The following is a 22756-nucleotide window of genomic DNA, read 5'->3' as shown; positions in this document are numbered from 1 at the left end:
AAGCGCTAAAAAGTTGCATGTTTTGTCTAGATTGACAGACAAGAGGTATTCATTTAGTATATAAGTAACATTTAAAGAAGAATTACCCTAAGCTGAGAAAATAATCAATGATAAATTTCTTTGAATCTTTGGGCTGTGGAGTATGCTCAAGAGGTTGTGGAGAGATTATGAGGGACTTGAAGAAATCGGAGCGTATTGAATACGGAGTATTTGTAGGATACTATTCAGATGACGATGAGACCCAATCTAACTCAGATGATACAGGACCCAAATTTCAAGAGCAAAGTGACGTAGAATCTGAAGTTTTTGATGCTGTCATTGAAGAAAAGGAAGAGAATTTAATAAATGACATGTTTAATGAAGTAGCATCAGGAGGTATCTGTAACATAAAGCAAGCTAGTCACCTTGTTCATAGAATAGGGCTTTCCCCTTCTAATCAAGATATTGAAAAATTAGAGAGTACTACAGGCGGTAAAGTTACATTAGATGATTTTGTTAAATGGACTCTGACAATTACTCATCCTGAAGACCACGTAGATTATATGGCATCCTTCTTTAGGAACTATGATTCAAAAGGGGATGGTATGATTACAAAGAAACAATTTTTATGGTTAACAGCCATCGGTGGTGATATTTTAACTCGTGAAGAAGCAGAAGTAATTCTGTCTAAATTTTCACTGGGTGATAGATTTAACTATACTGAATTTCTTACAACTTTAATAAATGTAGAAGCAAGTGACAAACCTATGATCAATACAAATCTTAAGTCGAAAACATCTCGTAAAGATAGTTCTGAAAAAGTATTAGTAAGCCAAATATCTACGACTATTAGAGAATTAGCAGATACTGAGACTTTTTTACCATCTATTGATCTTCTAGAAGCTTTGAAAACTACCTATGGTTCTCAGCTGACTATAGAGGCTGCTAACAAGGTTTGTGAAGGATGTGAATATCCAGAAGAGACAGCAAAATATCTGATACAATTTTATAATGAGTGGACAGTGAATAAGAGTCAGGTTACAAGAAAAGCTGTTCGTGATTTGCTAATGGTTTGGAAAGCCAAATTAGATCAAGTCAGTGCAGAAGCTTGGATAACTAGTTTGTGTGGAACAGATGAAGTTATTGATATTGATAAAGTCTTGAAAACAGTGGAAAATCAAAGACAGGATCCAAATAGTTATACAGAGCATAATTAATCAGTATTTTATTAAACTTACATTTATCATCCATTTATTAAGCTTATAAGTGAGATTACACAGAAAGATGACAATATGTGTTATTTTTCTAATTCTTGCTGTGATACTTAAGTATTACAAATCTTCTTAAAATAACAATATGGAAATAATCGCGCTATTGCGCTGCATTAGTTTTTATTATATTAAACAGTTTTGAGAAAGTAATTTACCCTTTAAATTAAAGTATGGAAGATGGAAATAACTTAAGAAATTGTGGTACTAATTATGCAAGCATGAGTTACAGAAGTGAAAGTTGTAAGATTCAATCCAATTTAAATAATTCTAGTAATGTTATTAGAAATAATACTAGCAACCATGTTACTAGTCAGGTTAATCATTTGATAAACCATTATCCTAATCATTCTAGTAACAATACTGTATATAGTGTAAATACAAATATATTTCATATTAATAATTCAATAAGAGAAATATTGGCTCGTATTTTACCTGGGGAAAGTCTGGATAAAGCTCTCTATCTAGTTTCTTCGGTATTAAATAACAATATCACTCCAAATAATTTTAGACTTCATTTAATGCATTTATTAAAAAATATTCAGTTGGTTGAAATGGTGGAGAATACTGTATATCCATATTTATCTCACTACTTGTCTACTATTACAAAGAATGGTAACCAATATATCAGTGATACTACTTTGTCAAATCAAGCTGTGGGGATATCGCAAGATGTGACTAATCAAAATATTACTTCATCCGGTTCTACATCTTATATGCATAATACTAAAAAGACAATAAGCCGTCATGGAGGATATTACAATATGCAGGCTAAAGAAGATGTACTCCTGCAAATATTGAACCATGTACTTAAACGAAATGTACCTGCAATTGTTGGTGTTGATTTAACGGGTCCTTCAAATAATTACTCAAATATAGATATGCCTGAGATATCAAATAAACCATCTTCAAATAATACAAATGACATTTCTAAATGGATAGAGAAATTGGAACTTTATTCTAATAATATTATTAATAGGGAATATACTTATAAGACCTTTAAAGGTGGTGGAGATTTTTTTACTGAAAGTTATCTGTTACTTTCCTCAACAAAGAAAATGAAAACTACGTTTTTTAGTGACAATGCTGCTAAAACAATGTATCAATTACTGAGCGTATATGTGAAGCAGTTTGTAAAGTCTGTTCTTTATGAAGAAGAACTTTCTATGATGGATAATACAAATAATAACTTTCCTGGTTCTCTAGATAAAGGTAAAGGTAAAGGTAAAGGTAAAGGTAAAGGTAAAGGTAAAGGTAAATCTTTAGGTGGAAACAAGGGATTTGGTATAGATAAAAGTATGATATCTTCCCCGATAAAACCAATTATGATTACAAATTTATGGTCATGTCTTTATAAATCTCTGCTATATTCTATGCAGAAACAATACCCTTATTGTAAATATAAATTACTTGAGATTAAATCCCACTTAATTTTATCTGATGTAGGTTTAAATAATCCAAGTTACATTGTAATACCTGAAAGTTTACACAGACATATTGAATCTTTGATACTTTCAAATGCGTACAACCAATGGGAGAAGTTAAGTGTACTATAAAATCTAAATATTTGTCTAATATAAACTGAAGATAACGGAGTAATCACATTAATTTTATACATCTTCTGGTAAAGTATAATCAGGACAACACCAACTATCTTCTACACATTTAAGTACAATACTATTATAATGATTTGGATTCTTAAGGAAGGTTTCAGAAGCTTCTATATTTGCTGGTGAGTTTGGATTAGGATCATTAAGAAGTGATTGAATAGAGGTTAGAATTGAAGATATATCAAATAATGCACTCCACTGATTTTGCAATATATCTAAGCATATACGACCATCTGGATAAATATTAGGGTGGTATATACGACTTAGAAATCTCACTTCTGGAGATTTTGTTGGATATTCCTCCGTAAAGTGAATTATTAAATGGAAGGTCCCTAAATATTAATTGCAATATTTAAAGTTAGAAATATAAAATTACCTAGTTATATAAAGACTTTGCATTGTAAATCTAAAACATACCACTTTCCCAAACAGTGCCCTCAGGTCCATTTATAATTGCATGACAGAACATCATGTTCTCCACAAATGGCATTGCAAAAATGCCTGAATAGGATCCCTTTCTGACTTTATTAATATCACTGACAATCCTACGTCTCTACATATATATTTGAAGTGCTAAGGGTTCATCAAAAGTGCGTTTATAGTACTCTTACCGCAACAGTAGACATTTAGTACTTAGAAACGTATTGAAATATTAGTAAATAAGATTTCAAACAAAAAATTTTAGTTTTTCTAAACCTTCCCTAAAGTAAAAAGGAAACAGAAACCGGTAAAATAAAATTGGGTTATATTATATGGCATTCCAGTTTGTCGCGTTAATTTTATTACACCTAGTCCACTATCTAAAGACAGGACTATCCACTTTGTTTCAATTACACTTATTGCTATATTAGGCGGTAGTGCCTCTCTTATTGTCTCGTCTTTACTAATACTATTAGCAGAGATAATGTTTATACTTTCCCAAAGAGGTTCTAAAAATCTGCTAATTAAACATATTTGCAGAATTACTGAGACTATTTGTTGCAATTCTCTAATTTAAAAGTTTTAATAGTAAATGGCTCGTCGTCCAGCTAGATGCTACCGTTATTGCAAAGGCAAGCCATACCCAAAATCTCGCTTCTGCCGTGGTGTACCTGATCCTAAGATTAGAATATATGATGTTGGACGAAAGAAAGCTGAATGTGATATGTTCCCTGCTGTTGTACATTTAGTATCTGATGAATATGAACAGATCTCAAGTGAAGCTTTGGAAGCAGCTCGTATTTCAGCAAATAAGTACATGATCAAGTATTGTGGTAAAGATAACTTCCACCTACGTATTCGTGTGCATCCATTCCACGTATTAAGAATTAATAAGATGCTTTCATGTGCTGGTGCCGATAGGCTACAGACAGGTATGAGAGGTGCTTTTGGCAAACCAACTGGTACAGCAGCTCGTGTACATATTGGACAGATATTAATGTCAATTAGGTGCAAGGAAGATAAGACACAAACTGCAGTTATGGCATTAAGGAGGGCAAAGTACAAGTTTCCAGGAAGACAGAAGGTTGTTGTATCAGACAAATGGGGTTTTACAAAGTTTACAAAGGAGGAATACTTAAGATATCAAGCTGAGGGGAGGATAATACCTGATGGTGTAGGTTGCAAATACATTAGTTGCCGTGGGCCACTATCAAGAATATTCCCAGAGGCTGCAAATATTCATATTCCTGTAGATGAATAGGTGTAAATGATAGAATTATGTATACATGTGGGGACTTCTACTTATGCTTAAATATCATACTTAGCAATATAGGCTATACTAGATTATAAGCATATTTGTACATCAGAAGTTTATCACTTCTAGTGAGTATCAAACATTTAATAGAATTTCTAATAAGTGAGTTCTCTAAAGGGGTTGTATCTTACTTTAAATTGCTATACTCTCTTGACGTCTTATCCAAAACTTTAGGAGACCTAGTGTGGCTGTAGCGCCTAGTTTTGGCGCTCATCATATGGAATTTTTCCTAGTAAATACTGGAACGATTTTGAATATTTTCATGTAAACACCTAAGGTCTGAACTTTTGGACTGGTTGAATTAATTTGATGCAACCTTTAAAAGATCCATTAAATGACCGTGTTGTTAAAGATGTGGAACCCCCTCCTCCACTACCACTGTCCAGAGAACTTTTATTTCCTGAGGGCCTTGAGGGAAAACCTGATTGGAGAACATTGAAGCTACATTTATTGCGTGAGGGAAGAGTTCGTAAGGATGATGTAATTGAGATAATAAGACGTGTTTCAGTTATTACCGGAAGTGAATCTAACCTACTACGTCTTAGAGATCCTATTACAGTAGTAGGAGATGTCCATGGCCAATTTTATGACTTAGTTAAATTATTGGATGTTGGAGGAGACCCTGATAAAACCCAATATCTTTTTCTTGGTGATTATGTTGATCGTGGTTCATTTTCTGTTGAAGTTTTACTTTTGTTATTTTGTTTAAAACTTAATTATCCTGACAGTTTCTTTATGTTGCGTGGAAATCACGAATGTAGACAAATGACAGCTTTTTTTAATTTCAGAGATGAATGCGAATATAAATATGATATTACTATTCACCACTATTTTATGGACTCATTTGATACATTTCCTATAGCTGCTGTGGTGAATGGAAAATTCTTTTGTGTACATGGAGGACTCTCTCCTGAGTTAAAATCTATAGATCAAATTCTTTCAATTAATAGATTTCAAGAACCCCCTAGATCTGGTTTATATTGTGATATTTTGTGGGCAGATCCATTTGATGATAAGGATAATACAGTATCTTCTCCTGAGCCATTTGTTATAAATGATGTTAGAGGGTGTTCATTTTTCTTCGCTGCACAAGCCAGTAACAAGTTTCTGGATCAAAATGGTCTGTTGTCTATAGTACGAGCACATGAAGCACAGCTTGAAGGGTTTAAAATGCATAATCCAAATATGAAAACCAGATTTCCTTCAGTAATTACGATTTTTAGTGCTCCTAACTATTGTGACATATATAACAATAAAGGTGCAATATTAAAGTTTGAGAACAATACTTTGAATATTCAGCAATTCAACTTTTCACCTCATCCATATCATTTACCGAACTTTCTGGATATTTTTTCTTGGTCTTTACCATTTGTATCAGAAAAAGTAACAGAAATGTTATATGCAATTCTTCAACCTGTGGCAGCTTCTACTGATACAGAAAATATTGAAGATGAAGATATCCCTGAAGATGTACGAAAAGTTATAGATATATTTTGTCTAAATGATCAGAATAAACTAACTGAAGACTCAATAGTAACTAGTCATACTGTACGCCTACCTGGTACATCTTCCAGTATTAGTAGAGAACGAGCAGATACTTTGCGAAAGAAAGTTCAAAGTGTTGCAAGAATTATGAGAGTGTTCTCAACAATAAGACAACAAAATGAGCTAATTGTTAAGTTGAAAGGTGTGACACCTGGCCATAGAATCCCTATGGGATTACTATTAGGAGGTAAAGATGCACTAGAAAATGAATTACAAAAGTTTAATAAGGCTAAATCTCTAGATGCTCCTAATGAAAGAAGACCATCTGTTTAGAATAATCAATTATTGTAACTATTTTGTGCTAACTTCATTATTTTCTTTGTTGTTGCTAATTTCCACTAATTCACATTTCTTTTCCTTTGTAGTGAATTAGAATATACAATTAATTGAATATCTGGTTAGCGAGAGAATTCTCTTAGTAGAAGATATATGCCTTGAAACCTCAGATTATTACTTATTTATCTTTTTATTAGTGACTACTCTTCTTGTACTTTTTGGTTTGGGAATGGATGAAATAGGTACAGATGCTGGTGATACACTAATTGGAGATTGCATATTCAAATCCATTAAGTTGAAATTTTCCTCAATAACTACATTTTCATCTAAATAGTTTGGTTCACTGGGTATTTTAATTGGAGGTGGTAACATATCAATTACTGGAGTACTTCTATTTGTTGTACTTTTACTAATAATACTATTGGGAGTAATATCGGTTGAATTTAAAGGAATTGAAGTATTAGATGATGTTGACATATTATTATTAATATATTCCAACAAACTTATGACTTGAGTATCACCTTCTAAATAATCTACAGGTTCTTCGAAAAAAGGATCAGTAATCCTTTGAACTTGATCTAAGTTAAAAGATGGTCTTGGGACTGTCTGTCTATAATAGTTAATATATTTACTTGGGGATAAACATCTAGATACAATTTTTGGAATTGCAATAGTCATATTTTTATTAGGAGTTAATCCACTAGGTATGAGTTCTTGTTTAAGTAATTTTCCCATATTATCCATGTTATTTTGCAAACGCCTAATTATTGTATCCCTGTGATTTTCAGTTGAGTCTCCAATATTATGAATAGCTCCTAACTCATCCAATATATCATCAATAGTTATATTTGTATCTCTTAAATATTCATTATGATAATAATTAAAATAATTTGATATGCATGATGAAAGTTCTTCATATGAATTAGATTGGATCGATATTACAGAATTTATATCTTGAATTGCATTCTTTATACTTGATTGAGATAAAGTGGATATTTTTTGCAATAAAAAAGTGCCTTTCTGAAATTCTTCATTATTTGTTGAAATTATATGTTGAAAACCAATTCCGGCATGTGAGGAAATGTTTCCAATACTTTTCTTAATTTCAGCTATCTTCTCCATACGTAACTGATTTTCACTCTGAACTTTTTTGATAAAGTTATCCTGAATTTCATGCAAAATTTTTTGGTAACTTTGTGTTCCAAACATAAAAATCTTATGCTCATTTAAAGTCTGCTTCAAGTTATCTATAGTAGAATCTCGTGTACACTTGATATCTTCAAATATTGTCTTGGTAGTTGTAACTAAGTCATTAGTAGCTTCATCAACAAATGAATCTACGAATTGATTAAATTGTTGCTTCAGTATATTAGCTTTTGAATTGAAATTTGATATTTGATCCTTGACTCTATTATCAAGACTTTCCAAGTTCTTATTTGTAATTTCATTAATTAAATTTAACTTTTGATTAAATAATACTTGAATATTTTCATCGTGTTTCTGAATGTCTCTTTCATATTCTGAAAGTCTAGTCATATATTCTTCATTTAACTTTTTAAACTCTACCAATCCACTCTCTTCAAAAAGAATTGTTTCATCAGCTATATTAGTGCATTCAGTTAACTGCTTGTTTATATCTCCTTCTAATAAAGTTGTCATTCTGCATGTTTCACCATATATCTTATCTAATACAGTTTGTTTAATACTACTAATTCCAGCTGATATTTCGGAATTCAAGGATCTATTCAATGTATCATCCAATATAGAGGTTACATTTTGACACAATGCTTTACCTGTTTTTACAATATTCTCAATTTCCTCTATTGCCAAACTACTCCTTTGTAACCACTGCTTTAATAGTCCATTCTTCATTTCATGAGCTATTTTATAAAATGAATTGCTTGTTTTAAAACAAATATCATGTATATTTTTTGTAATACTTTCATGTAAAAGCTGCATTTGAGTTGACATATCACCAGTATACTCTTGATATTGAATAATTTTTTTTTGAAGTTTGGACATATTCTTAATAGACTCCATTAGTAAGGAATATAAAACATCGCACCTCTCATTATATAATAAAGCATGTTTTTTAATTTGAAATGATGCATAATCACCTGCATTTATTCGATCATTTCTATCATATAGTTCCTGTGTCATAGTTTCTAAATTAGTCTCGATTTGTTTCAATACCTCAGCTTGACTTCGTAATGCTCCTTCTAATTCTGATATTTCATTTGCTTGACTATTAATCTTGCACTCCATCTCAGTATACTGAGCTAGAGGTAAATAGACTCCATTTTTTTCACGATTTGCCTGTAATTCAAATTTAAGTCTTTCAATTTCACAATTCATTTCACGTATCATCACCTTTTTAGTCATCTTTTGATTTACTACAGGCATATTTTTAATATTTTTTGCTCTATGAGCATAATCTAGTGTATTTAATGTTTCTTCAAGATACAATGAAGATGATGTAACTGTTGCTATAATACAAGTTTTTGTGCGTCCACCCAAGCTATCTTGCAATAATCTTGTTAGTTTCGAATCTCTATATGGAACATAGCTTGAATGATCAACAAGAGCATTAATTACACGACCTAATGTAAGTAAACTTTGATTTATCATACCTGCTTCTTTTGCACGATCTTTAATTGCATTCGCACCACTTCTCTGAATATTTTCTGAACCAGCTAGATCTACTAAATTAAGTTTACCCACTTTTAATACATCTTCACCTTCAATATTGGTTTCCTTTGTATGTATAGTTATTGTGAAAATACAATGGCTCCGTGATGAACATTTATTAAGTAACGTCTCAGCTGTTCTTCTTTTCCTTACTGCTGTTGACAAAATATTAAATATATCTTGAGCTTTATTTACTGGCATCTCTTCTAATTTATCCACATTTAGGCCTCTCTTTCCTGAAGTGTCATCATATATTTTGAGTGAAACCTTTTCATCACTCAGTAAATCAGATAATTCCTCATTATAAATCTCTAAATAAGATACACGTACACCATATTCAGTATACTGGCTCTCTAATCTCTCAAATATGAGTTGAACTGCTCTTGGTATTATACCAGCATGATCAGATAAAGAAATGTTAGATATCTCTAAGTACTCCTTCATATCACCTTCCATTGTATAAGTCTTGCCAGTCCCAGTTTGTCCATATGCAAATATTGTACAATTAAACCCTAAAAGTGCCTCATCAACAATTGGAACAATGTATTGCTTAAAAAGTTCCTTCTGAGAAGTATATGCACCGCACACCCCATCAAAGGAGAATACTTTACTAGAATAAGAATCTATTTTACGCCCCAAACCTTGCTGTGAGACTACTATTTCCTTTGTTTCTGGTCTTGTCTGTAGTATATTGAAGTTACTTGGATCTTTTTTTTCTTGTTCAGTCGAAGGACGACATCGGACAATAACTTTCACATTTACCCCATTTTCATCAGATACATTAAATTTCACCCTATTTGGCTTCATATATACACCTTTAAGCTTTTAAATATATCCTAATTATTGTTTAAAGTAGCCAAATTCCCTTGGTTATCAAACAAAAAATTAATTACATTAGAGTCAACAAAGTATACTGGCCCACATATTTGCATGAACATAGCGCTAGCGCTATTGCGACTTCATGAACTTTCTGTTGAACATTAGTTATGGAGATTTTTATCTACTTTTATAAATGAGTAAGAGTATACTATAAAGAAGCTGGGAATACTGGCAAGTATACTTTCACTCAGAAGAGATAGTACACTTTTTTTTAGGATGAATTTGGCAATAAAAGAATGTGAGGAACTTTTAGCAGATGCTCCTGAAGTTTACAACAGTAAAAGCTTTGCTAAATGGAAGAAAATGGATAATAAGGGCTTGCAATATTTTGTAAAGCACCATTATAAAACTTTTAAACGTAGGCTTTCTCGTGGAACTCCTCAAAAGTATAGATGGCTAATATGGACAATTTTCTTAGATATTATCCCTAATGATGGTATATATAATGAATTTATATATGTAAGTATTTCTAGTGCAAAATTCTATATTGATATGTTTACTACTAGTAAGATTGGCAAACCACTTAGTCAATGTAATCAATGGTATAAAGACTATTATGAATATGCAGCAGGTGTTCCAAACAAATATTCACCACTAATTAGTATTGATGTACCTCGAACTTTTCCAGAATTGAATATATTTAAAGATCATGAACCTCAAGAGTGTTTATTTAGGGTACTTAATGCAGTGGCTAATCATATACCTGATGTAGGATATTGCCAAGGAATGAACTTTGTTGCTGCTGTATTACTTATTACCAGTAATTTCGATGAACAAGGGAGTTTCTTTGTTTTAATTATTATTTTAGAAAAATATGGTTTATCAGGATTTTATAGAGAAAAATTTCCACTTTTAAATAAGTATATTAAAGTATTTAATAATTTATTTGCTTTAAATATCCCAAAACTTTGGAGACATTTCCAAAAAGAAGGTATTATTGATGCTATATACCTACATCCATGGTTTCTAACTCTATTTGTATCTGCATTACCATTAAAAACAGTTGTTATTTTGTGGGATTATATTATTGCTCATGGTATTCATTCATTACTTTCAATTGCGATTGCTTTACTTAAAGCTATTGAATCAGCTTTGATAGACCAATCAATGGAAAATATAATTCAGTTTTTTAAGTCATTAAGAATATCAGTTGGTTTTGATGATATTACATGTGGTAAAATATTATTATATCACGCTCAAAAAATTCATCTTTCCGATGAAATTAAATCGGAAATTAACTATAACCATAATATTCAAATTGACCCTATAGAATGAAAATTCTTAAAGGTATTGATAGAAATATTTATAAAAAGTTAATAAATACATTAGATTATAAATAATATATTTATCCTTTATAAATATATGGTTAGTTCTAATATAAAAGTTCCATAATATTATATTAGATTAATAAATTGAAAAGAATAAATTTTGAAATGTCATCAACTGAATATTTGTTTATTCATCTTTATTTATTAAAATATTCAAAATCTTCAAAAGTAAAGAAAAAGTAGCCAATTGTATATAAGAAGATAGGTAACAAGTTGGATTTCTTCATCTTTAATTATATTCTAATAAAATAAACTATATAATTATTTGTAATTATTTATGACCAATTTAAAATATTAATACCTAAGATTTTTTTTTTTTAGAATTGATTAAAAATGATACTTGTTTTTTATTTCATTCAATATAATTGGATTCATTTGGAAATTTTGACCTTATATGAAAATAATTAAAGATTGCATTAATTTCTTTTTACAGATAAATCCTTAAGCTCAGAAATCATACCATTATAATCACAATTTTCAAATAAATCTGTAGAGATAGATATTGAAGTATTTATATTTAGTCTTTTCCATATTAAAATATTCATCAATAACAAATTTCATATATAAAAATTCACAACATGATTATCCACTCTTTATTCAAGTATAAAATTTACTTTAGAGCACTAATAATGCCATTTATAGGTAATTATACACTATTAGAATAAACAACATATATAGCCTTTTAAATTATAAATACCTCTTTATTTGATAAAATATTATATATATATATATATATAATTACTCTATATATCTAGAAATCTGCAATAATTATTCATTTTTTTAACGGGACCTAATTCTAATATTACAAGCTTAGATTAAATAAAATACTACTGTAATCTTTTTATTATCAAATTTCCTAATCTAATAATTAGAATATATACCAAATAATTAATTAATTATACTAACAGCTGAAATTGTAACTTTAAAGATATATTCATTAATATTTTGAAAGGTTATACAGCTTGTTTAATATTATCTAATTCCCTATGACTTTGGAATAGTTTTATATGTATTACTCATTAAATTATTATAAATAACCCCGCTTTTGCAGAAACTGCCTTCAAAAAAGTGAATCTATTTATTATTATTTGTAACTATTACATTACTCCATAAGGTTAGTGATATATTGAAAGATTAAAAATGTTTAGCTGGCTAATATCTAAAGTATTTAATAGGAATGAACAAAATATATCAAGTAACTATATGACCCAATCTAATAAAGACCAACATATTTTCTCAGAGACATGCAATATAATAAATACTGAACTACTTAAGATAACCTCCCAGCATATTGTAATTAATAATGAAATAAATAGACTGGATAGTGAACATAGAGAAAAATTTATCAAAAATTATGTTAAAGATAATACTATTCGTTCTATAGCTGAATCTAGAAATATTGAATCTAAAATAGAAATACATTTAGATAATTTAAGGAGAATACTTAACAAAACTTTAGAAGAATTTGAAAAAAGGTTTATAGATATTTGCCTAAATTTAAATACTGAAGATTTTCATTATGAGAAAGAAATGATGAATTATTTATATAAATTATCAGAAATATTACACTCTAATGATATGATTTTAAATCTTATAACAGTCCTTGGCTATTTATCAGTTGCAGAACAAACTATAATATTAAATATAATATCTATATTAGTGGTCAGTGAAATTAGAAATTGCCAATTTAGATCATTTGTATCAGAAATAGATACATTAAATAAAGATATTAATAATAATGAAGTAATAAATTGTGAATCAAAATTAAATAGATCATCAATTATAATAGATGAGGATGATCATATTAAATTTATTTCTGCAATATTTAATGATAATAATGAAAAATCTAGAAATATTGTATTTGATAATGAATTACAAGATATAGAATATAGTAATCAATATAATAGATTTGATGAAGCCTGTAAAATATTCAATAATGATTCTCAGATAAAATCTAATGTTAATGAAGAAACCTTAGATAATAATAAAATGGAATTACAGGATAACAAGTACTTATATATAAAGGATTTTTCTAAAAATGAAAAATTATTACTCCTCAGGTGGTTAGAAGATAATTGTGAAGATTTATATTCCATATTATTACATCATTATAAATATGTAGCTATTTCATATAAAATAGGAGAAATTATGCGTGATTTGTCATCATTGCTTGGTATAGTACAAAGTCCCGAAATAAAAGATAAAAAGATTATAAAAACAAGTTTGAAATTTATTCCTTTAAATATATTCCGTAATAAAGCTTTTTATATATTAAAATCTATTATTTATAATAACCAGATATTTTATAGACTAATCAAATTATCTGGTAGTAATTGTTTTGACATTGCATCAGATTCAATATCAACATTACGGTGCTATCTATTTATTTCACCTCATTTAACGAATAAATTTATTACAACAAATCAGGATAAATTCTTTTCTTATTATTTTGGTTATTTAATACAGTCACCAGACTATGTTCCGAAAAGACAAGGATTAAGATTACTAAATCAATTATTATCCGTACCCGAGATGACAAAAGTAATGACTAAATTTGCATCTAATTACAAATATTTGAAAGTATTTATGATATTACTAATATCAGAGCTTTCTTCAATATCTTTTGAATCATTTCATCTATTCAAATTATTTGTAGCCAATCCAAATAAATCAAAAGACATTCATAAAATACTATACATTAATAAAGAAAAACTCATTTCATTTTTGTTACAATTCCAAAATAATAGAAACAATGATATAGAGTTTTTATCAGATAAGCATGTAAGTTCTATTAAATTATTAATTTTTTTTTTCTAGAAATTATCCATCATGTTTATTTGTATATTGAGATAATTTCTTTATTATGATTTTTTTTTAGTCCTTAATAGCAAAGTTACAGGGATTAAAGAAAATATAATATTCATTGTGCTTAGATCACTAAAAAAGTAGGTACCAACAATATGGCCACACTCCTATTAATGGTGCATCTAATCAGCGCTTTCTTAATCTTGAACAGTATGGATCTTATGAGTATTAATAATATTAATATTAGGTAAGATACCTTTAAATTAATAATACTGATAAATACATTAACAATTAATGTGTCCAGAAGATTTATTTGATTTGAAGAAATTCCAAGATCCAGAGTTTTCTCCAATAGCTTGGTTAAATAATACAATAAGGCTCCATAATAAAGATGGAAATATTTCATTACCTGATACTTTGAAAAATATTTCAAATAATTGCAATCAATTATTATCTAAATACTATGATTACATTGAGAGGGATTTAGATACTATTTCTAGCTCATTTGAAAAGATAAAAGTATTTGATAATGAAAATACATCAATGTTAGATAATTTAAAATCTCGAATTTATCAGTTTAAAAAGGATATTTTAAGTAGTGGCGAATTTTATGATAAAAACGAGTCTATTGATAATATTTTAATATTATATGATCAGAAAATAAGACTAGAAACAGCTTTACAATTACTTAAGAACAGTTCGAAATTTGAATCAATGTTACTTGATATAGAAGAGATCTTAAAGAATAAAGAAAATATAAAGTTAATTATAAATAATGATGGTCAGGGATTACAAGATATAACTAATAAATTTTGTTCTTTAAAACTACTAGTTAGTAGTTTAGAGAGCCTTCCAGAATTCTTTATTAGAATTGAGAAATTTCATTCATTAGAGAATAAAATATTACATTACTTTGATGAATATATTGAGGAAAAATTTATAAGATATGATAATTTTGAAAATATTACTATTATATCATCATTATATGAGAATCTTGGTCAAAATCCTAGGCTTGAACAGGCTTTAATGAATATATTTACTACACAAGCTCATAGAATATGGGAACTAATTTGGTCATTTACATCTTATGGATCTCAGAAATTTGAAAAAGATGAAAATGATAATATGAATATATATAGTTCTCCAAGAAACAAAAGTATGGATAATTTAATTATTTTTGAACCTATACAAGATTTACAAATATCAGAAATTGGACATGATATATATCGTATTAGGGAAGATGAAGCAGTGATTAAATATTTTCGATGGTTTCATGAATTAATTTTAGCTAGAAGGAATTTTTTTAAGGATCTATTTACTAGAGATAGTAATTATATGAAAATTTTACATAAATTTTATAGAACTTTGGTTGAAACGTGTATTCATAGTTTAAGACAGTTTATAAACTTCATAACCCAACCAATTAAAACTACTACAAACTTTTCTTTTAATTATGGTTTAGAAGCATGTATTGAGACAAAACAAGATAATATTTTTAGTATTACATATGATGGCCTAACATTATCTGTGATTAATGATATTCGTACAGTATGTCAACGTATGTATAAATCATTTGAAATATCAATGCAAATTATTCAAAATTGCACAAATTCCAATTTATTAAATGATGTTACAGATACATCCCAAAATAATTCTGTGGTTATTAATGAGATATATGAAACTATTTTTAAAACTACAAATATTTTATTTTATCTATTTCAATGTGATGTAATGGTAATAATTCGAGGAGCACAATCATTAAGCCCTTTTTTAAATACAAGTAATAATATAGTAGATTCTTTATATTCTTTATCTGAAGAAGTATTAGCAAATTTTAATATATTGGCAGATACAATAACTAGGACTTTTCTTTCAGAATCAAATTTGAATGAGAATATTTATCCTACCCCATTCCCTAAGGATGGATGTGTAATACAATTCATTGTTTTTATAGATCAGATATTGACGCAATATTTACATTATTGTATTCAAGGTTGTATGAATCCATTTCAAAATGCAATAAGATCTATCAACTCTGATCTAGTTAAAAAATTAGGATATAAATTGAAGTATTTACAGGATTATGGTCCACCCAATCTATTAGATAAAGAATTATTGAAAGCATGTATCAAATTCTACTTTTGTATTTTAGATATAGATCAATTATTTGGATATTTACTTAGGAAATTATTAAATCATTGTCAGGAAATATACCAATTATCTGAGTATCAAAATCCACAAATAGATCAATATGTTAACTCTCTTTCTATGGATATTAATATTGCAGATCTTAATATAATTAGAGATGTAAATATAGTAGAAGCTGGAAAACTTGCTAATATAATTTTTGATTTAATGTCTAAGAGAAGTAATAACTTAGAAGAAGTTGCTATAGAGCAATTTTATACTTCAACTTTAATAAAAACATTTAAATGCCATTTTATTGATATAATTGCACAATGTTGCTCATATCCTATAATGGCACTTCTTGAAAATTATTGTGATTTAGAACAATGGACTGAAAAGTTAGATTTTAATATTCATGATCAACTAAATCATAAAATTATAAATAATTCAGATCTATCAGATAATGATATTACAGAATTTATAAGAGAATTATGTATCCAACCTTCACTTCCAGTAGTTACATCAGGTGAATATATATTAAGTATTGTGGTTTCCTTGGAATCAAACATATCTAATTATAAAAACAGTGATACAAATAGCCTAGTTACAAATATTGTATATAAGATAGCTCAAATTATGGAAGATACATATCGTCGTCAAATTATTGCTATGGATAAGTTAAATTATGTTGGATTACTTCAAATATTTGTAGAACTTCGTTATATTAGTAGCGTATTTGAAATATTATGTGTTTGCAATAAAAATCAATTAAATTCATCATGGGAACAAGATTTCGACAGTCTCAGTTCTGCTTTATCAATTATTGTAAAGAAGTTGTCAATAAAACAATCAAGTGATAAAAAAACGCTTATGTGGTATGATATACTTATTCAAAAATTTGATAAATCTATTTGTTCTAAGTAATTAGAAATCTTTAATTGAATAAGGTATACAATTACATATAGTGTATAAACAATAATTAATAATATAATTATAGTTAAATGATACATCTATAGTTAACAAGGCAATAAATTTGTTAGAGTATCACTTATTTACTAGTAGTAGTTAATATTTTATATATCACATCATACTTAATATTAACAATATACTATTAAATACAAGATTTTATATTTCTACTTATAAAATAGAAATAAATTTATCATTATTTATTATTAAAGTAATATAGGTAAATCACCCTTTGATTTCTTCTCTCTTATTCCCTCTAAAAATCTCCTATGTGCTTCATTCCATGATTTTAAGAATTCCTTATTTTTATTAAGAGTCTCATCATTTTTACGATCTTCTAAATCATTTATATCTATAAAGGTACCATCTTTAAACATACTTCTCCACCATATATTGACTTCATCTATAAGTTTCTTCTTTTTAAGTTCAATACATATCATTCTAATAAGTTTACATGTATTATTATCTTTTACTTTAATAACTGACCAGAATATCATATCCTCATCATCTTCTACACTATAACTAAACTCCTTCTCAAAAAAAATAGTGCTATTATATTTAATTGTAATATTATCTTCTTTAATAAAGACTTCCAAATATTTTGAATCAATTTTATCATCAATTATAACGTACAACCTAATATCAACCTTTGTCTGACTCCAATAGTACCTTCCTTCTAAATCATGCCCACCATTATACTGTAATTCATCAATTTCTAAAGTTTTTTCATAAGATATCAAACTGTCTGACTTGGAATTTGATGTTAAATTCTTTTCTATACTTTCTTCAATAGAATATGTACCATCCTTTAAAGATATTAACTTTGGACTATCAAAACGAGTAACAGAAGGTTGTGTATATTTTTTATCAGTTTCATCATCACTGTCCAATTTAATTTTATCCCACTTTGAATAGTCAATATATGTCATATATATATAGAATAATATTTAGACTTCCTTAACTAATCTTTATAAGACATTTTATTTAAGCGCGAGATGTCCCGTGATTTCTATTATGCAACTCTTATATCCAGAAGTATAACATTTTTATTGTTACATTTAATATTCACAAATTCCTCAATATGAAATATGCTCAACTAGTTATAGGTCCTGCTGGATCAGGTAAATCTACATATTGTTCAATTATTCAAAAACATTGTGAAGTATTAGGTAGATCCTGTCATATTATTAACCTTGATCCAGCTGCTGAAGATTTCAGATATACATGTTCAATTGATATACGTGAATTAATTAGTCTAGATGATGTTATGGAAGAGCTTCATTTAGGACCTAATGGTGGACAAATATTTGCAATGGAGTACTTTATTCAAAATTTAGATTGGCTTGAAGAAAAACTTGAGATTGGTTATGGAGATCATCAATACATTCTATTTGATTGTCCTGGGCAAATTGAACTATTTACACACTTACCAATAATGAAAATACTTATAGAATCACTTAAAAATTGGGATTTTAGAGTTTGTGGTATTTATTGTCTAGATGTTGGATTTTTAACTGATGCAAGTAAATTTGTAGCAGGATCAGTAGCTGCCTTAAGCGCAATGATACAACTAGAAATATTTCATGTCAATGTCTTAACAAAATGTGATTTAGTAGAAGATGAGCAATTAATATATACAATTTTACAGAAAGATGCTATTTCACTTGTCACAGATTTAGAAAAAACAATGCCAATCCATATAAAACCTTTAAATATGGCTTTAGCAAATTTACTAGAAGATTACAGCATGGTATCTTATGTATGTCTTAAACCTGATGATGAAGATTCTATTGGACAAGTATTATTAGCTATTGATATGAATTTTCAATACTATGATGATAAAGAGCCAAATACAAATTTTGACTTAGCAGATATAACTGGTAATGATGACTTTGAATAGATTATATAATTTTAATATAGTAATTTTTTTAATTTAATTAATTATTATATATTATATGGAATATTTAACTAATTTGTTTGGTTTATTACAAAATTACCTAAATATCATACTAAATTACATATATTTAGGATATTATATTATTTCTTAAATGATAATGTAGTAAATTATGTCATATTTGGAGAAATTATTTTACGATATTAGAATTATTATATATTTTAGAATTTTATTACAACTAAAATATATTAAAAGACTATATATGTATACATTATTATTATGAAATATACATTAATAATTAAGTTTTATGTTATGTTATTAATTTATATATATATTTAATATTAGGGTATCTAAATATGGTTTATTGATAAAACTATTATTTAACAAAAGTAATCTTTAGAAAGGAATTAGAGTAATTGTCTGATAGATTATAATCTATTATAGAGGATTAAGAAGCTAAACCTTTAATAATGTGCAGTAAAAAGTCACATTATTCTTATTATAATTATATGAGGGGAGTACTATAATTAGAATTATTCTTAAGATATATGGTAGTACGTATTAATAGTTGTATTGATGCATGCGCGAGATGCAACCCTATAAACAACCTTTCCAAAGAGCGCAATAATAGCTTACAGTTAATATAATTAAGAAAACTAAACGATGAAACTAAATTTTTTATCATCAGCTTGTAAATGTACGATTACAAAGATAATAAATAGACCTTATTGTGGGAAATCAACAGTAACTATTTTTAATACAGGATTCTATAATAGAGTAAAATACTATAGATATTTATACGGTACTAAGAAATTATTTTCTAACTTAACAAATGATAAAATTATAGTCAAAGTACCTCAAATGGGTGATTCAATAACAGAGGGTACTTTAAATCGATGGTCTAAAAAACTTGGTGAACAAGTTCAGAAAGATGATGTTGTTGGAATAATTGATACTGATAAGATCAGTGTTGATATCTTAGCACCAAATACCGGAAAAATAACCCAATTTTTAGCAAATCCTGGAGATATAGTAGCTGTAGGTGCCTCAATATTAGAGATATCATTAAATGATATCGAACCTGTAGAGAAAATATCTAATCCAGATAATATAAAAGAGAGTACTAATAAAGAAGAAATAATAGATAAAAAAGATGATATATTTATTACTAAGGAAGGAATAGAATATAAAACTGAAACTGATTCTGCATTAAGACCAACAGGAACAGTTTCTCAATATAGTTCAGATTATTTAAATGACATAGATATAAAGAAACACAATCGTAGTGAAACAAGACAACCAATGTCACGAATGCGTCAGCGTATTGCTGAGCGTTTGAAAGGAGCTCAGAATGTGATGGCAATGTTAACTACATTTACAGAATGTGATATGAGTAATTTGTTGGATCTGAAGTCGAAGTATTCCACTGAATTTACAAAGATACATGGAATTAAGTTTGGAATGATGTCAACATTTGTGAAGGCATGTACTGTATCTTTGAAAAAGATGCCCGAAGTAAACACTTATATTATAGAAGATCCAGGTGAGAGACAAGGTATTATTTTATCAACACGTGATTATGTAGATATTAGTGTCGCGGTTGCAACCCCAAATGGACTTGTTGTCCCTGTTATCCGTGATTGTGATAAAAAGGAAATTTGGGAGATTGAAAAGGAGTTAGCAATTATGGCTGAAAAAGCTCGTAAAGGGAATATAACACTTGAGGATATGTCTGGAGGATCTATGACAATTACTAATGGTGGTGTATTTGGTTCACTATTTAGTACACCAATTATCAACCCACCACAGAGTTGCATTTTAGGGATGCATTCAATTAGTGATAAACCTGTAGCTTGTACAAATCCTACAAGTGGTAAGAAAGAGGTTGTTATTAAACCTATAATGTACCTAGCATTAACTTATGATCACAGACTAATTGATGGTCGTGAGGCAGTATTATTTCTTAAAAATATAAAGCAATGTATCGAGAAACCAGAAGTATTATTATTGGGACTTCCATAATTCAGGAGAAACTAAACTCAATAGAAGTTTCTAAAGCTATTCCAGTAATTCACCATAACCGCCAGATTATGCACTCTCTGAAATCCATTCGTGTTATTTTTAATATGCGCGCTTTGTGTCGTGATTTTTTAGTTCTAGTAGTTATTTTATGACATCTTAGTAACTAAGCTTGGTACAGAAACTTTTGTACTTCATACCTCTAATGTTTACTATTATTAGATGCATAACAATAATATATATTATAGGTAGTTTGTTTTATTATTTGTCTTATGCACTTAAAACAAGTATAGACTCTTATAACGAGAGTTATGAAGCAACATTCAATAAATTAATAATTGAAGACCAATCATCAGATAATAAGATCAAATCTCAGCTATATTTATGCTCAATATGTGGTTGTAAAAGCCATCTTGGTCCAATAGAAGATGATAATAATAAGATATATGTATGCCTCCACTGTGAAGACTCTAATGACTTACAAAACTGTATTTTTTCAGCAATACAAAAAGAATGGTACACATCACTGCAATTAAGAAGTACTTCTTTATATAGTAATTTGCTTAATTACTATAAGGGAATTGCTTTTGGGTATTCTCAATTATATTCTATTTATCCAGATAACAACATCCTAAATAGGAATATTGACCTAAATAAATTTTTTATATGGAAAATTCTTACCCCAGGTAATATGACTGATAACTGTATGATTATTAATGATGGATATAGTAATCCTAATTTTTTTAATATGCGATACACTCTTATTGTTAACAAAGGTTATTTAGCTAAAGATATTAATGTGTCATTTTATATATATGAAAACAATAAAGTATATGAAAACATAGCTCAATTTGATAATCAGTATATTAACCAGTCAGACTCAATAAATGTATATAGTTTTAAGTATATAAAATTGCCAATAGAGAAACTTTACTCGGAGTATAGTGACAAATCATATTCTATATCAAAGTACTCAATACCCCCTAAACATGTCTTTGACTTTGCATCGAATTCATGGATTCCTGTTGGTTCTAAAATATTGCAGGAAGGAATTTATATTGAATATATTTTGGATAATATCCAAATGAACTTAAATTGCCCTAAAGATGGTTCATGTAATCTTAGGGATCTTAATGTATTTTTAAGTGTGGATTGCCAGCCTACTATAGGGTCACCTGAATACAATTTTACAGTAAATTCAACTATAGAGAAAATAGCAGATATCTACAGACATTACCAAGATAAACCTAGGATATTTGAATTTTTCCTCAATAGGCTCAAGTATACATTGATATCTAAACTACAATGTGTACCTAATGCATTCTATTATCAGTCAACAGATACACTTATAAGGACACCATTTGAAGATTTGTCACCAGCCTGTAAGGAAGCAATATACTTTAGTGAGCTCCCTAAAATAGGCTACATATATGATTTTGATATGAATATTGCTGGGACAGATAACCCAGATAAATATATCGTGGCAATTGAACACGAAGATGTAGATGATGGCTCATTAGCGGAGAAAATCCACAAAATCCTTGTAGGTATAGAGTGATATCAATAGGATTTCAAAATAGGAACTTTGTAAATTATTGCTTAAGTCAATTCTCATTTTCATTTCTTACTTGTACTCC

General features: G+C 28.4%; 13 protein-coding genes across 13 annotated transcripts; 10 read left to right on the top strand and 3 right to left on the bottom strand.

Annotated features, from left to right (window-relative positions):
* Nucleotides 1-107: 107 nt before the first annotated feature.
* cand_018160 (uncharacterized protein) lies at nt 108-1196 on the top strand (the record flags this gene model as incomplete). Its single annotated transcript, XM_067212050.1, has 1 exon — nt 108-1196. One exon carries the CDS (start codon nt 108-110, stop codon nt 1194-1196), a length of 1089 nt encoding a protein of 362 aa, XP_067067189.1.
* Nucleotides 1197-1420: 224 nt separating this feature from the next.
* On the top strand, nt 1421-2803 carry cand_018150 (uncharacterized protein; the record flags this gene model as incomplete). Its single annotated transcript, XM_067212049.1, has 1 exon — nt 1421-2803. The coding sequence occupies one exon, from the start codon at nt 1421-1423 to the stop codon at nt 2801-2803; it is 1383 nt and encodes a 460-aa protein (XP_067067188.1).
* A 54-nt stretch (nt 2804-2857) lies between these two features.
* On the bottom strand, nt 2858-3483 carry cand_018140 (ubiquitin-conjugating enzyme family protein; the record flags this gene model as incomplete). The annotated part of the gene is made up of 3 exons (XM_067212048.1): nt 2858-3189; nt 3275-3410; nt 3469-3483. 3 exons carry the CDS (start codon nt 3481-3483, stop codon nt 2858-2860), a joined length of 483 nt encoding a protein of 160 aa, XP_067067187.1.
* A 386-nt stretch (nt 3484-3869) lies between these two features.
* On the top strand, nt 3870-4538 carry cand_018130 (60s ribosomal protein L10; the record flags this gene model as incomplete). Its single annotated transcript, XM_067212047.1, has 1 exon — nt 3870-4538. One exon carries the CDS (start codon nt 3870-3872, stop codon nt 4536-4538), a length of 669 nt encoding a protein of 222 aa, XP_067067186.1.
* Nucleotides 4539-4901: 363 nt separating this feature from the next.
* On the top strand, nt 4902-6410 carry cand_018120 (serine threonine protein phosphatase; the record flags this gene model as incomplete). Its single annotated transcript, XM_067212046.1, has 1 exon — nt 4902-6410. The coding sequence occupies one exon, from the start codon at nt 4902-4904 to the stop codon at nt 6408-6410; it is 1509 nt and encodes a 502-aa protein (XP_067067185.1).
* Nucleotides 6411-6587: 177 nt separating this feature from the next.
* cand_018110 (kinesin motor domain-containing protein) lies at nt 6588-9908 on the bottom strand (the record flags this gene model as incomplete). Its single annotated transcript, XM_067212045.1, has 1 exon — nt 6588-9908. The coding sequence occupies one exon, from the start codon at nt 9906-9908 to the stop codon at nt 6588-6590; it is 3321 nt and encodes a 1106-aa protein (XP_067067184.1).
* A 288-nt stretch (nt 9909-10196) lies between these two features.
* On the top strand, nt 10197-11255 carry cand_018100 (TBC domain-containing protein; the record flags this gene model as incomplete). Its single annotated transcript, XM_067212044.1, has 1 exon — nt 10197-11255. The coding sequence occupies one exon, from the start codon at nt 10197-10199 to the stop codon at nt 11253-11255; it is 1059 nt and encodes a 352-aa protein (XP_067067183.1).
* A 1193-nt stretch (nt 11256-12448) lies between these two features.
* cand_018090 (uncharacterized protein) lies at nt 12449-14225 on the top strand (the record flags this gene model as incomplete). The annotated part of the gene is made up of 2 exons (XM_067212043.1): nt 12449-14089; nt 14187-14225. The coding sequence occupies 2 exons, from the start codon at nt 12449-12451 to the stop codon at nt 14223-14225; spliced, it is 1680 nt and encodes a 559-aa protein (XP_067067182.1).
* A 182-nt stretch (nt 14226-14407) lies between these two features.
* On the top strand, nt 14408-17164 carry cand_018080 (uncharacterized protein; the record flags this gene model as incomplete). Its single annotated transcript, XM_067212042.1, has 1 exon — nt 14408-17164. One exon carries the CDS (start codon nt 14408-14410, stop codon nt 17162-17164), a length of 2757 nt encoding a protein of 918 aa, XP_067067181.1.
* A 248-nt stretch (nt 17165-17412) lies between these two features.
* cand_018070 (uncharacterized protein) lies at nt 17413-18135 on the bottom strand (the record flags this gene model as incomplete). The annotated part of the gene is made up of 1 exon (XM_067212041.1): nt 17413-18135. One exon carries the CDS (start codon nt 18133-18135, stop codon nt 17413-17415), a length of 723 nt encoding a protein of 240 aa, XP_067067180.1.
* Nucleotides 18136-18287: 152 nt separating this feature from the next.
* cand_018060 (ATP-binding domain 1 family protein) lies at nt 18288-19106 on the top strand (the record flags this gene model as incomplete). Its single annotated transcript, XM_067212040.1, has 1 exon — nt 18288-19106. The coding sequence occupies one exon, from the start codon at nt 18288-18290 to the stop codon at nt 19104-19106; it is 819 nt and encodes a 272-aa protein (XP_067067179.1).
* A 657-nt stretch (nt 19107-19763) lies between these two features.
* Nucleotides 19764-21122, top strand: cand_018050 (dihydrolipoamide succinyltransferase component of 2-oxoglutaratedehydrogenase complex; the record flags this gene model as incomplete). Its single annotated transcript, XM_067212039.1, has 1 exon — nt 19764-21122. One exon carries the CDS (start codon nt 19764-19766, stop codon nt 21120-21122), a length of 1359 nt encoding a protein of 452 aa, XP_067067178.1.
* Nucleotides 21123-21324: 202 nt separating this feature from the next.
* On the top strand, nt 21325-22677 carry cand_018040 (uncharacterized protein; the record flags this gene model as incomplete). The annotated part of the gene is made up of 1 exon (XM_067212038.1): nt 21325-22677. The coding sequence occupies one exon, from the start codon at nt 21325-21327 to the stop codon at nt 22675-22677; it is 1353 nt and encodes a 450-aa protein (XP_067067177.1).
* Between the last annotated feature and the right edge of the window lie 79 nt (nt 22678-22756).

This window comes from Cryptosporidium andersoni (genome assembly GCF_001865355.1).
Source record: "Cryptosporidium andersoni isolate 30847 chromosome Unknown contig_63, whole genome shotgun sequence".
Taxonomy (NCBI): Eukaryota; Apicomplexa; class Conoidasida; order Eucoccidiorida; family Cryptosporidiidae; genus Cryptosporidium; species Cryptosporidium andersoni.
The sequence above is the reverse complement of the archived record's forward strand: the minus strand, read 5'-3'. Positions and strand labels throughout refer to the sequence as shown.